At 54.9% G+C, this 13,450-nt stretch overlaps 1 protein-coding gene across 4 annotated transcripts in view; it reads left to right on the top strand.

Moving 5' to 3' along the window:
* Positions 1-13,450, top strand: part of MYO5A (myosin VA) — a 115,933-nt gene that overhangs the window by 83,052 nt on the left and 19,431 nt on the right. For 2 of the 4 annotated variants that reach the window (XM_061553871.1, XM_061553870.1), the window contains exons 23-30: positions 659-752; positions 1,872-2,020; positions 2,961-3,083; positions 4,474-4,596; positions 5,384-5,482; positions 6,804-7,028; positions 7,655-7,758; positions 11,952-12,017. In XM_061553871.1, the coding sequence (XP_061409855.1) occupies positions 659-752; positions 1,872-2,020; positions 2,961-3,083; positions 4,474-4,596; positions 5,384-5,482; positions 6,804-7,028; positions 7,655-7,758; positions 11,952-12,017 (983 nt within the window). The remainder of the gene's footprint in view (positions 1-658; positions 753-1,871; positions 2,021-2,960; positions 3,084-4,473; positions 4,597-5,383; positions 5,483-6,803; positions 7,029-7,654; positions 7,759-11,951; positions 12,018-13,450) is intronic. The other 2 variants (XM_061553873.1, XM_061553872.1) reach the window with 2 other exon arrangements.

Here is a 13,450-nt window from a genome sequence, read left to right as displayed (position 1 = left end):
TTGTTTGTTTTATTGTCGCCGTCGTTGTTGTCAGACAACGTGAAGATAGTTTGAAAAAGAAAAGTCTTGCTTTAGCGCTCGCCGTGCCGCTGGACGGGAGGTGATGCGCAGGCGCTCCGTGACGTCAACGCCCCGCCGCGTCACGCCGGGGGGACCCGGGGGGAAGGGGGGGGGGGGGGGATCCCCGCTTCCGGGAGCCACAATGTTTGGGCAGCCAGCGCGCTTACAGGGCCCGAGTAATCGACGACCACAAAGTTCGAATGTTAATTAAACGGACTCTCTGTCGCAGCCCTAATTAGAGCTCACAGTGGGGTTTGCAACATTGATGAGAGAGGAGTGTATAAGCTAATGGGGGGGGGGCGAGTGGTGGGGGGGCCGGGAGTGCGGGTGGTGGGGGGGCGGGGGGTGCAGTCTGTAGGCTCTGGAGATTTTGAAGCCTTAACCTGGGGAGGGATGAATCAAGAGGGATGATGGGGAGACGCGAGTCGAGAGCAATTCGTGTCACGTGAGTTTTGATCGCCGCTCGTCCGTTCACCCCGCGCGCGACGACCGTGCGGCGGATCCGTCGAGTGGTTGATCTCGAGTTGACCTCGAGTTGACCTCGAGTTGACCTCGAGTTGACCTCGGGTCGTCGGTGCCGCTGTCCCCGGCCTCGCAGGTGGTGGCTGAGCTCATGGAGCAGACGGCGCTGCTCAAGAGCGAGAAGGAGGAGCTGAACCTGCGCATCCAGGCCAAGGACAAGGAGATGCACGGTGCGCCGACCCCCCACCACCCCCTCCCCCACCCCGTCCGTGCCGCTCTCCCATTGGCCAAACGGCGCGGGGAGGCCCTCGTCCAGAAGCGCGTTGACAAAAGGGCAATCCAGCTGCCCTTGCTGCCCTTGCTGCCCTTGCTCGCGTGACCGTCACCCTTGTGTACGCTGCGCTTCCTGTTGCATGCGCCCAGCTGTGCCCGTGCCGCGAGTCTCTTGCCGCGGCTGGTTTTGTCCGTCTCTCTCTGCGTGTTGATGGCGCGCTCGCTGTGCTGACGTGCGTTCTCGACTCTGCTGAGCCGCGCGCGACTGGCGTGGAACCCCCGTGCGAGTCTCTGCCCCTTTAGAAACTTGTTGATGCGGTGCTCCCAAATGAATGAAACAATGAGACGATGTTAATCATCGATGGCTTTGAGTACTGGGCACTGTGACCTACCCAAGCCAAATCGAACAAAGAATAATAATAAAAATTGCATTCAAAGGGTTTGCCTGCTACTGATTAGCTACTAATAGGTACATGTGCTTATGCTAATATAAAAAATCACCACGTAAATTTGTGTTTCATTAAATTCTCATCAGGCTTCCTTCTCTCTTCTTGGTTCTTTCGGTAAAGTCACGTAGAATGGAAATAATAAAATAATAAAAATAAAACATAATAAAATAATTTCGGCCACAACGCAAGCAGCCGTCCTCAGGTGAAGAATACCTGAGGACATCTGAGGACGGCTGCTTGCGTTGTGGCCGAAACGTCGTGAGAATTATTTTATTATGTTTTATTTTTATTATTTTATTATTTCCATTCTACGTGACTTTACCGAAAGAACCAAGAAGATGAATCCCTGCAGTCACGAAAGATTTACATCGAAGCTTCCTTCTCTATCGAGGCAGTGCTGAGCTAAGCGAGCAGCACGGCGCCCCACGTTGATGACATGTTAACGACCTCGCCCGACACACAGGAGGTCGTGGATTCGATCCCGACCCTGACGCCTGTATATTTGGAATTTGCGTGTTTGTTCTCTCCGCGGTCGCGTGGATTTTTCCCTGGGTCCTCCGCTTTTTCCCTCCACGTTGAGAATCGACAGTCACGCGTCCCCCCCCCCCCCCCCCCGTGCCGTGGCAGATGAGCTGAATGCGCGCCTGGCGGACGAGACGCGGCAGCTGCAGGCGGACCTGGACGAGGAGCGCTCGCGCTACCAGTCGCTCGTCAAGGAGTTCTCGCGCCTCGAGCTGCGGCACGAGAACCTGCGCGAAGAGACCGAGATGCTCAAGGTGCCCAGTTACATTCCCCCACGCATGCACGCATTCGTGCGTGCCTGTAGGTATGCGCGTGTGTCTGTGTGTGCACGTGGGAGCGGTGGCGCGGCGGTTAACGTGCTGCGCTACGAGCCCCACGACTCGAGTTAGATTCCCGCTCAAAACCACCGACGCATAGTGACGATTAATTATTTATCTGAACTGCTCCTGGTCCTCCCTGGGTGGACTCGGCTTCAATTGAGTAGCTGGTGCGGTGGGTAAGCATCGCCACTGGGGAGACAAAGGTGGTTGGGCGTGGTGCTGGCCACCCACCTCCTCGTGTCCTGTTCTGGCCTTGTAGGTGCTTGCTAACAGCACTTGCCCCCCCAACAGCCTGTTAGCGGCTGTACGGGGGATCTTTGTCTTTGTTTGCACCTGGACTTCGCACCTGGGTCTGTCTCATGACCTCCTGTCGGTAAGCCACTGACACTTCACTTAACCTCAACGTGCACCCAGACTGGTACACATCACCGTCACTCAGTGGCGATTGGCGGCTGTTGCTGTGCGTGGGGGTGGAACGGTTGCCCTCTGAGCTCAGACCCAGTTCGATTCCCAGCCACAGCCAACAATCAGTGACAAATAATATCTAAACCATCTTGGTCCACGCCTAGGTCGACGTCAGCCCTAATTGTGTATTCGGTGCATTGTATATAATCAGCCCTGGGGAGACAAAGGAGCGGTGCTAGCCACGCCGCCCTCTCGTGTGCCGTCCTGGGCATCGTAGGAGCTCGCCAACAGCACTCGGCGCTGTCGTAATGGAAAAACATCGTTCGCAGGGCCGTTCCGAAGCGGCCTCGCGTGCCCACGGGCCGCACGAAGCGAAGCCGCGTGCCGCCCGCCTGCTCAGGACAGATGCCCGAGTGGGCGATGCCGACTGCCCCGCCGACCGCGCGCGTTCCGCTTCTTCTCGCCGCAGGCAACCGCGAAGCCGGGCCACAGGCGGACCGGCTCCACGCAGAGCAGCAACGAGTCGGAGTCGGCCTACAACTCCATCATGACGTCCGACGTCGACACCACGGACTTGACCCGCCACCTGGAGGTACGGCTTGCCTCCATATCCGTGGCCCGCTACGTTCGCACCCATCCAGCAGCGGAGTGCGCAACGGGGGCTGCCCCTCGAGCATTGAATGCAGCGGCACCCTGGCTCGTCCGCGTCTCGTCCGTACGCGAGCGAGCGCCGAGTTGTCTCGTGTCTCGTTGCCGTGCGGCGCTCGGCTCGGTTGGCATGCGAGCGTCTCTCTCTCGGCACCCACACCGACGCCACCACTCGTGCCGAGGCCCGGCCCCACACCCCCCCCCCCTCCCCACACCACTCCGTCGCGCCGGTCCCAGCGCCGGTGACTCGGGACTTTCCTTGGCCCCGTTTCCCCCACTGCCCCTGTTTGCTGTGACGATGTTCCCCAACGCTCGAGCCGTTCACATTCTTCTCTCCCGCTTCGTCATTCTCCATTCTCAAGAATTGCTTCCCCGTGCAAGGCTCGCCCTGCGTGAATGCGTGTTGTGGAGATTTGAGACCACCGCTTTCCTCTAGCGATTATATTTAATTTAAATGTCGTCCATTTAACCACGTGAAACTCGTTTGGGATTCGTTATCCGTCCTGAGTAGGAGATGTAACAGGTGTATTCGTATAATTGGCGTATTAGCATAATTGGTAATGTTAGCTAATTCCCAGTTGAGGGTATTTATTTGTATCTGTGACATTTGGGCCCGTTCACACACAATAACCACCTTTGGGGATCATTACTAACGATTTGAAAAGTCATGGCTTGCACTTTGGAAATGCCTAATTTAGATAATACCGGGCTCAGTGTGCGACTGCTACTACTATTACGCTGTGTGCCGGTGCTAATGGAGGCGATGAAAACCAAGGGGCGCGTGTGGGTGTCAGACGCGCTGCTGCTGCTGCTGCTGGAAGCCTCTTGTGACATTTTGAAATTAGCGCTGCTCCTGCTGCCCCCGCTGCTGCCACTGCTGCCCTTGTTGTTGCTGCTGCCCTTGTTGTTGCTGCTGCCCTGGCTGTTGCTGCTGCCCCTGTGGCTTCTACTACTGCCCCTGCTGCTGCTGCCCCTGCTGCTGCTGCCACCCCTGCTGTTGTTACTGCTGGTGATGCTGCTGCTGCCCCTGCTGCTACTGCTGCATCAACCTTTGCTGGCAGCAATGGGGGTGAATTGCCTCTTATTCACAATGATTGCGGGGGATCCCATTGTGGTTAGCCATCTTGATGGTGATGGTGGTCAGGGTGGTGGTAGTCATTATTAGTCATGGTTAATGATTATGGTGATGGCGGTGATCATGATGGTGGTGGTTGGCATAATGTGGTGTTGGTGATTGTGGTGGTTATGAACATGGTGGTGGTGGTGGTACGAGTGATGGTGGTGATTGCGATGATGATGATGATGTTGAGGGATCGATGCCGCCACCGTGCCAGGAGGTGGACACCGTCAAGGCCGCAATGGACTTCACCATTTTCCTGAAGCTGCAGAAGCGCGTGCGGGAGTTGGAGCAGGAGAAGCGGTGGATGCAGGAGCGCCTTGACAGACACGAGGGCAAGGTGCTCTCCCATCTCTCCTCCTTTCTCTCCACCTCTCTTTGTCTTCATTATTTGTATCATTCACATTCTAATTATTCCGCCTGTTTAGCCCACAAAAGCCTCACTGTGTGATTGCTCTTTTTCAGCACGGTCCTGCGATGATTGCTGTGTCGATGCTACGGAGTGACTTGCGAATTATTGTTCAAATCTGGACCGCGACGCCGGCACACAATGGCCTTCTCTTGTGAATCGTGTGACGCGGGTTCTTTAACGTCCACTGTCACGCGTATGACGGGTAGCATCGTTGCTGTCGATGCGGACCGCGGTATTAATCGGGGCGGCCGCTGCGTTCGAACTGTGGACCATTCTGCAACGGGCGGCGGACGAGCTACCGTTGGTCCGTGTCACCGCGCACTCTCTCTGCCTGTCTCTCCATCTCTTCTTCCTTCTCTCCGACTTCCCTCCACCGTCTCCTCTTCTCGCCCTTCTTCGTGCTAGTGCAGGGCTGCTGCTTCGTGACGTCGTTTATTAAGGAGGACCACCAGTCTCGCCATTCACCACACGCAATTGGGGCTCTTTACATATGGAGTTTTTTTTTAACACCAAATTTTTGGAAAAAAGGGCTCTTCCTGTTACTTTGGTTGCCGACCCCTGTGCGAGTGCTTTCTCTGAATGCACCTTGATATGCCGTGTGGTCTTTCGTGACTGTAAACCCACGGAGAGACCGATTGGCTGCAGTGTGTGTGCGCGCGTGGCTGTGGGAGTGAGCGTGCTAAGCGGCAGCGGCGGCGGGTTTGTCGGCTTCCAGGGCATCGACGGCGACTCGGTGTCCGACCAGGCCCTCCCAGCAGCCAAGGGGGCGGCCGACCCCCGCACGGACGAGGAGATTGAGTACGACGACCTCAAGGTATGAGCCTTCGACCTTGGGCTCGGTAACAGAGGGGGGTGTAAAAGATGTGACGTCGCTGCAGCGTGATTGCGGCGGTACGTTGAAAGAAACACGCCAGGCAAGGTCAAGAGATTGTCATCACCACTTTAGTCGGCACCGGGGTTAATCGTTGCCTTTTGTAGAATGGGAGTCATTTGTTAACTGATAGGCCGTGGCCAAATCACTCTGAACACGCCCAATCTTGGCCTACGTACGGTGTGAAAGAAGTTCAACATGCATACAGAACTCGGAGGCTAAGAAGGGTTCAGCCTGGATAGGTCTTGGATGGGTGATCACTGTGCATAATCAGCTGTTGTGGACTGTGCAGCAAAATGCATTGTTGTACTCTACCGACCTTCTAGCGACCTTCACGAACCCACAATGACCAGCCTCGATAGAATGGTCAAAATAACCCCCATGACCCACGCGGGAGACCCTCATCCAGCAGTGGATGCATATGCACATGTTATTCTACCATGGGCCACGTAGAGCTCTTTTTACATGGAGCCCTGCCGAGACAACCTGGCTCAGGTCAGGAGGCAACAGGTTGTTTTTCCACTGCGACATCAGATTCGTGAAACTGTGCCTCCCATCACTTACAATGAATGAGTCGGTACTCATGTAAATGACGCGGCGACTCTGTGTCGCACGCAACGGACACGCCACTGGCCCTGCTCCCTGGCCCTGCTCGGCCCCAAGCTAAATTCAGGTGTCTCGTGATACCAGCGTATCACGGTTTGGACGCGGCTATAGGCAGCGGAAGGCCACTGGCGCCGTGAAGGCCCCGGCGCTGGCTCAGCTCGAATGCACCAGTGGAGGTCCCGTGTGTTCTTCTATAACGCGGTGATAGTTGTGCTCCTGAAGAACACCGTGTTATGGAAAAATTGCGTTGGAATAAATAATATACAAATTAGGGGGTAAAGCAGAGTCCCCGATGACACGCGAGATGCGTAGCGCAGGCCGAACAAAGACTTGAGGCGCGTGGGGCAGCATCCAGCAGCATCCAGCAGTATCCCAACGCCTCGTGCGATGCTTTGCCGAGGCAACCGTACGACCGCTTGTTCCTACTGGACGCGACGTAGTTACGTTCGCCCGATCGCCTGATATCCAATTCTCATCCGCGTTTTACAAAAATGCGTTCCCCAGCACATTCATCGCGTTATATCCCAATTCGCGTCGTGAAAACAACACGCAGCGTTATAGGAGAACGGACTCTAGCGCTCCTAGCTGAGGAGCCAGGGAAGACCTTGTTCCGGGCCTCGCGAATACAACGTGCGCGTGCCCTCTCCCGCCGCGGCAGCGGAGCGAGCTGGAAGCGGAGAACCGGCGGCTCAAGTCGGAGCTGGACGAGCTGCGGCACTCGCTGCGGGACGACGAGCGGGCCACGGGGCCCGGCCGGGCGGCCGGCTGCACGCCGTACGACCACGTGCTGGGACACCTCAACGCCGCGCTGGAGGAGCTCGAGGTGCGACGCGAGGAGGTGCTGCACCTCAAGTCGCAGATCCTGGGCGGCGAGCGGCAGAAGGTGAGCGAGCGAGCGAGGAATGGTGGCACGGCGGTGGTGACGCTCGTTTTACCCCAACCCCGCCAGGGGGGTCTGAGGGTTGTTGCTGAATTGTTTCGTACCGCTTCCAGGACCCCGACGATTAGTCGGCTACGTACGGCGCGAAAGAAGTTCAACATACATGTGTGCGTACGTGCCAAGTGGGTTCTGTGCTCGTCTGGGTTTCAGGAGAAATTCCCATGAGATTGTGAACGGGAGCCGAGACGTGACGGACGGTCCGTTCTCAGGCCCGGCTCGCTGTGGGGGTTAACCGAAGCTCGCCCGCGTGATGGGGCTAACCCAGTAGAAGGTCGCTGACTTCGCTCACCGAAACCATAATTAGGAACAATGTAGGTGGAATTACATAAGGGAAACAGTCGTGGGGTTAACGGTGACAATTTGGTTTCTTACATCATCCTCAGCCTTACAGTAAACTAAGCTTAGTTTCTGTTGCATTTGTTTATGTTTTATCGATCCCTATGCTTCTAGCGTCGCCTAGGGAAGGAGCGGGGGGGTAGTCGCTGTGTTGGGGGGAGCATGTTGAGTCGCGTGGAGCGGCACGGGCGAATCTTGCCTAACCGTGCTGTTTCGCGCCGGGCCTCGCGCAGGGATCCATGTCCGAGGCAGCGGCGCGCTTTGCCCAGGACCTGGAGAAGTTGGACGACGAGGAGGAGGTGAAGAGGGCGTACATGGGCGTGCGCGAGGCCAACAGGTACGTGCTGCGTGCTTGCGCGTGCGCGGCGTTCCACGTGACGGCCCTACCCGACGTCACGCGGCGATTGCCGCCGACTCGCCCCGTCCCGTGGCGCGAACGGTAACGCGTCGGACCGCCGCGGGGCGGTGAGACGCCGAAACGACGGCGGCCACGCGCCCGACGAGCGCCTCGCACCCAAGCGGAGAGCAGCCTCGCTGGCGTCGAGAACGCTCGATTACAATTTGAGCGGCGACGCTCGCTGAGTTTTAATCGGCCTGTTCGGTGAAAGTAGAAGATGCGGTTACGTGACCGCGACGCCTGGATTTGAAACGAGAAGTTGATTGAAACAACAACTAAGAATCCGCCAGGTTGCCAAGATGTGCGGCACCGTCACCAGAAACACGCGGCGTGCGGCTGCAGTGTGTGCCTCTTGCCGCAAGCGCAGATGCTGTGCATCGCTCACGCCTTAAGAAACCACATCCGAATGAAGCCATGAATGTCGGGCGTGAGCCTGAGCATTGCATCACATGGCTCCATCGCCGGGCACGCGCTGTGAGCCCCCGAGTTAGGTCGCGGGTCGGCGGGGAAGGTGACAACGCGCGAGTCTCACGTGAGTGACGCTCGTGCCGGAATGCTTCTGCCCGTGCTCATCTGTCTAGGGTGCCTGCCGCTCCCGCGGGCGGCTTCGCGGCACGCCGCGTGCATACCCACGCTTGCGCGTGCATGCCTACGCTTGCGCGTGCATGCCCCTTTCTCCCTGGCATTGAACGATGCGTGTGACGGTTTTGAATGTATCGAACTAAACAAATGTTTACGTTACCAGATAAGGCCCACTGAGCTATTTACTGCAGCTTTATTTTCTCAGAAGCGACCTGACTGTCGCAAATGACAGCTCAACGAAGGGGCTATTCACGTGGATATTTATAGCAGCCAAATCCTGGAGGACTCGGAGAAAAAAAGCCACTTGCAATCACGGAGAGAGACATTCAAATTACAAATATAAAGCAGGCGTCAGGGTCGGGGTCGAACCCACGACCTCCTGTAAACCAGGCGAGGTAGTTAACATCTAGCCACAGCAGCGCCTTTCCTGGCCTGACTTTGCTTTGAATATCGCGCCTGGTGTGGTGGATAAAAATGAGTACAGGGGGGGGATAGGAAAAGATAGGCTCAATGCTATTTCCATGTTAGCTGTGCCAGCCTTCATTGGTTCTTGCTTACAGCTCTGCCTTGTGACAGTGGTTTTACACAGATAGTCTATTTGTAACAAGTTTGTCAAACTTCATGCTTATTTGGCTGTAGGCTTCCTTTCCTAATTTTTGAGCACGGTATCACGAGAGCGGCTATAAAATTTCGCCTCGTGGCATTAAAACGATGAACACAGCCACGTATCAACACGGGGCAGCCTGATTCACGGTGTTGGCCGAATATAAACTTTCCAACAGTTTCTTGCAAAGAAAGCAAGGGAAAAAAGTTGGAATGGCTGTTTTTCTTCACCACCATCTGTGCATAACCGAAATACCAACCCTCAAGTCAGGTTTTCAGTACCGCTGGCTTTGCTGGCCACGCGTACTTTCTGCACTTATCGGAATCACGGCCCTAAGATGCTCTTCACTTTGGCGCTATGTTATCGAGGGGTGGATAGATAACGGCTGATGAAGTTGAAGTTTGTTAGTATTTGGCGGCGTTCAGGCTGCGGCCTAGAAGGGCGTCTATGGGGTGTGTGCTCCGCGAGCGGAATTCACTTCCCTCGCGAGCGTCTTGCCGGCTCCTTCAGCGCCACGGTCGCGACGACGGGAGCCATGACGATGGGAACCGTGACGACGGGAGCCATGACGACGGGAACCGTGACGACGCGACCTCCTCAGCAGGGCGGCCCCCCGAGGGGAATGATGGTGGCGTGCATGCGAGAATGAGGCTTAGTTGATTGGCAGGTCGCGTATGGTGGGGTAAAGTGTGGGGGTACCCCCACGTCTTGCGAGACGTCTTGCCAGCGTTGCCGAGCAGGCCAAGCTTCCTGCAGAGAGGCTGTCTTGGGCTCCCTCGAGCGGAGGACCTCCCACCAGCAGTGGCGTGAGGAATCAATTGCAGGGCTGCACCTTGTGGTCACCACGGTTACCTGTGCCGTCACATATGCAGGACAACAAACTCGTAGGCTGTCCATAGTTTTTGAACGTGACACTTTTAGCAATGAATGGTAACAGTTGATGTTTTTAAATGTTCGATTGTTTTATGGGTAGTGTATATACATTGTGGGCGGATGTAATGCGGTATACTCCTCACAAACTGTGAGTGTGTTCTAGAGTTTAATGCTCGTGTTGTAGTCATCTAGGCAGGCAAATATATGAAGGCTTATGTGTGGCTGCAGAACCAGGGTTGAGCAGAGACGGTCAGAGCTAGAGCGCGCGTTCGGATAACTCGCGACGGATGCGTGTTTATTACCGTGTTGCCGTCTGCTGGTCACACACACACGCACGGTGATACCCATTGCAAGGCCCCAATGCTGCCTTCAAAGCACTGGGGCACGGCAGTGCTTCAACGAGCTGTCGGGCAAGGGGCGGCCAACCCGTGACAGACCAAGAGCCACAAAAGTACCCGTGACTTCTGCAAAGAGCCAAGTGTATCTATGTATAAGTGTTTATATATCCATAATACAGGTTTTTATTTTTCGTTAAACCTGCCACCACCTGACACAGCCAATTAGTCAGGTTTGTCACGTTCACAGAACGTGCCAGTTCGTCACTAGTACAGCACTAACCGGTGTGTTGGAGAGCCAAGCCACAACATTTACAATCTGAGTACGACGTTTCGCCAGTAATTACAACTAGCTTCATCAGGCGACAGCCAGATTTGTGTGTGAACATATATATTTTTGACAATTTTCGGCACAGTTCATCATTCTTTGCGGCTGCGATAGCACGTTCTACGTCGCGCCCCTCCGGTAGAACCCGCACGTGTGGTGGATTGAAGAGCCGCACGCGGCTCGGGAGACGCCATTTGGCCACCGCTGCCCGTAGCGCATCGGTCAGTTGGCTCGGACAGCTGGGAGCACGGGGGGTGGGATCCACGGCGGCGATCGGCGGGGATCTCGGCACATCGCGGCGTCGTGCCGAGTCTCGTTCACGCTGCCGGCTGGGCGGACGGAGGTGGTGGATTCTTAGAAACTTGTCCACAGTTTCCGAAGCGTACGTGTCCGAGGCGAGAGTAGTCCGAGGCGAGAGCGAGGTCGCTCGTGGGATAATGCAAATGGCGAGAAGCCGCCCTGGTGGTGGGAGTTGCTGGTTTTCTCGCGCTGTCGTCGTGAGGCTCGTGTCGTCCCTCCGCACCCCCCCCCACCCGCTAATCGTCACCCTTCCCCCGCTTCCTAACGCTTTGCTTATTAACATGGGGCCTGCGGGGGCAGTTGCGTAAAGCATCTTAAGTGAAAATCTCCCAACGATTGACACTGATTTAAATTGGAGCTCAGGGGAAAATGTCGCTTGAGATATTTTTTGCAACCGACCGCCGTTCTCCAAAATACTTAACCCCTAACCTGCCTAGTTCACGTGCTCCGCAGACGCAGCTTGCTTTTATGTGCCCGCCAATCAAGCACCTAATGCTATTAACCTATTAACAATGGATATATAATCGTTAATATATACCACACACGTGTATTACGCACACAGTAATAACATTGTGAAAACAAAGTACGATTGAGTTTTTTCATCAACAGGTTTTCCAAGGTCAGTATTTTTCTTGTGATGATTTTGTAAAATAGGACAGATGCTGTTATTTTTTTGCTGCCAGTACCCTCAAAGATCCGTTACCTCGAGGTGACATGCCAAGAGCTAACATTGTGAATATAAAGCACGTCGCTGATTTATTTTTTATTGCAAAATTCGATGTTCAAGTTCACGGTGACGTGCAGATTTTTACGGTCCACAATGAATTGGCAACTATTTCCAATAAAAATAAAACATTTACATTTCGATTTTCTTTCCACTGTGCACCCCACGCTCCAATATATCTCGCGTGTGTACGTGCACCGTGTGTGCCAAGTGATCGTTAACGCTCGCATGCCATGTGATTCGCCACTTCATTGCATCTGTGATTTTTTCTTTTCCTTGATGGTCTTTACCTTTTTCTCCCCCCCCCGCCCTCTCCCCCCTTGGCTTTCACTTCCTTAATATCTTTGTTTGTCATTGTGTGTTGTGTGCCTCCTTGTCACTGGGCAGACGGGAGCGGGACCTGGAAGACGAAGACTTTGTTCTGGCCTATGAGGGGTTAAAAAAGACCACGAGGTTATTAAACTTTGCTGTCAGCATGGCGGGTGGTTGCATTTGGATGGCTCGCAAGTTAAACCAAAGAGTTTTTATTTCCCATCTTGTTTCGCTTCCGACCGTAGTTTGGACACGTTGCCCGCAATACGTGATGTGTGCCCGCTTCGTTTAAAGCGACTTCATTGTGTCGGCTCGCACGCGTGTAGAGGGTGGCGCGGTGTACCTTCAGCGTTTGCGTTGGTTTTTTGTTTCCGCGTGTGCGTGTGTATGCGCGCGTGTGTGTGCGTGTGTGTGTGCACGTGTGTGTGTGTGTGTGTGTGCGGGTGTGTGCGCGTGTATGCACGTGTGTGTGCGTGTGTGTGCGCGTGTATGCACGTGTGCGTGTGTGCGTGCGCGTGTATGCACGTGTGTGTGTATGCGCGCGTGTATGCGCGTGTGTGTGCGTGTGTGCGTGTATATGCACGTTCGTGTGTGTGTGTGTGCGTGTGTTTGCACGTGCGTGTGTGTGTGCGTGTGTGTGCACGTGCGTCTGTGCTTGTCCTTTTTTTTGTTAACTGAAGATTGTCAAAAAACGTTTACCGACGCGTCAAGTCGCGTACAAGGAACACGATTTGATTTTTCAAAAAAAGTACAGAATACAAATAAACAAAGGAGCAGAGATCTGGCCGAAGCGAGAGAGGCAAGAAGAGAGGGGAGCAGCAGATTGTGGATTAAACAAAACATCAAAGAGACTGGAGAAAAGTGAGCTGGGGGGCGGTGGCAGCCTGGGGGACAGGACGCGTTGCTCGAAGGGACGATGACGGACGCCGGTAAGAGGACTACCGCCACGAAGGTGGAGCGATGAAATGAGTTTCAGGAAGCGAGATGGCGGGGAGCATTGCAGGACCAAGAGTAATAGCAGTGCCTTGGGGAAGTCTTCATCCAGGAGTGGATAACCAGTGGACGATGAGTCATTTAAACACAGGTGAACCCTGACCATGTTGAGAATGACTCAGAAGGGAAATCGTCAGCTTTGCCTCGCGTAACTTCAAGGTCCCGCGCACAGCAGCCGTATAGCTTGTTGCCCTTTCATAGAAAGATATCCACGCGCCTGCTGACTGGTTGCATTCCCCGCTGTTTGATTAACTTCACCGAAGCGGCTACCTTTTATTAGCGCGTTTAATGCAATCTGCTCGTCAAATAATTGGCCATCTACAAATCGAATGACGAAGCCCTCCGCGTCGGGCTGCCGTGTGAGCCCTTTTTGTTTTAGAGTCACGTCGGGGGGTGGGTCGTGCTAGGTTGACTCGTGACTGGGTTGGGTGTACACAATCGCTGGACTTGAGAACCGGGTCTAATCTTAAGCTGTAAAGCGGTCCTTGAACCCGGGTCGCAGTAATGGCGCTGTGCGCAGCGTTGGCTCCCTTCAGGCACCCAGGCAGCCTCTCGGCTCTCTGGCGTCATGCTGGGTGTGT

Source organism: Lethenteron reissneri, chromosome 18, assembly GCF_015708825.2.
Source record: "Lethenteron reissneri isolate LAM-NWPU_2019-01 chromosome 18, ASM1570882v1, whole genome shotgun sequence".
Taxonomy (NCBI): domain Eukaryota; kingdom Metazoa; phylum Chordata; class Hyperoartia; order Petromyzontiformes; family Petromyzontidae; genus Lethenteron; species Lethenteron reissneri.
Note: the sequence above shows the minus strand (reverse complement) of the source record. Positions and strands in the feature narration are given on the sequence as shown.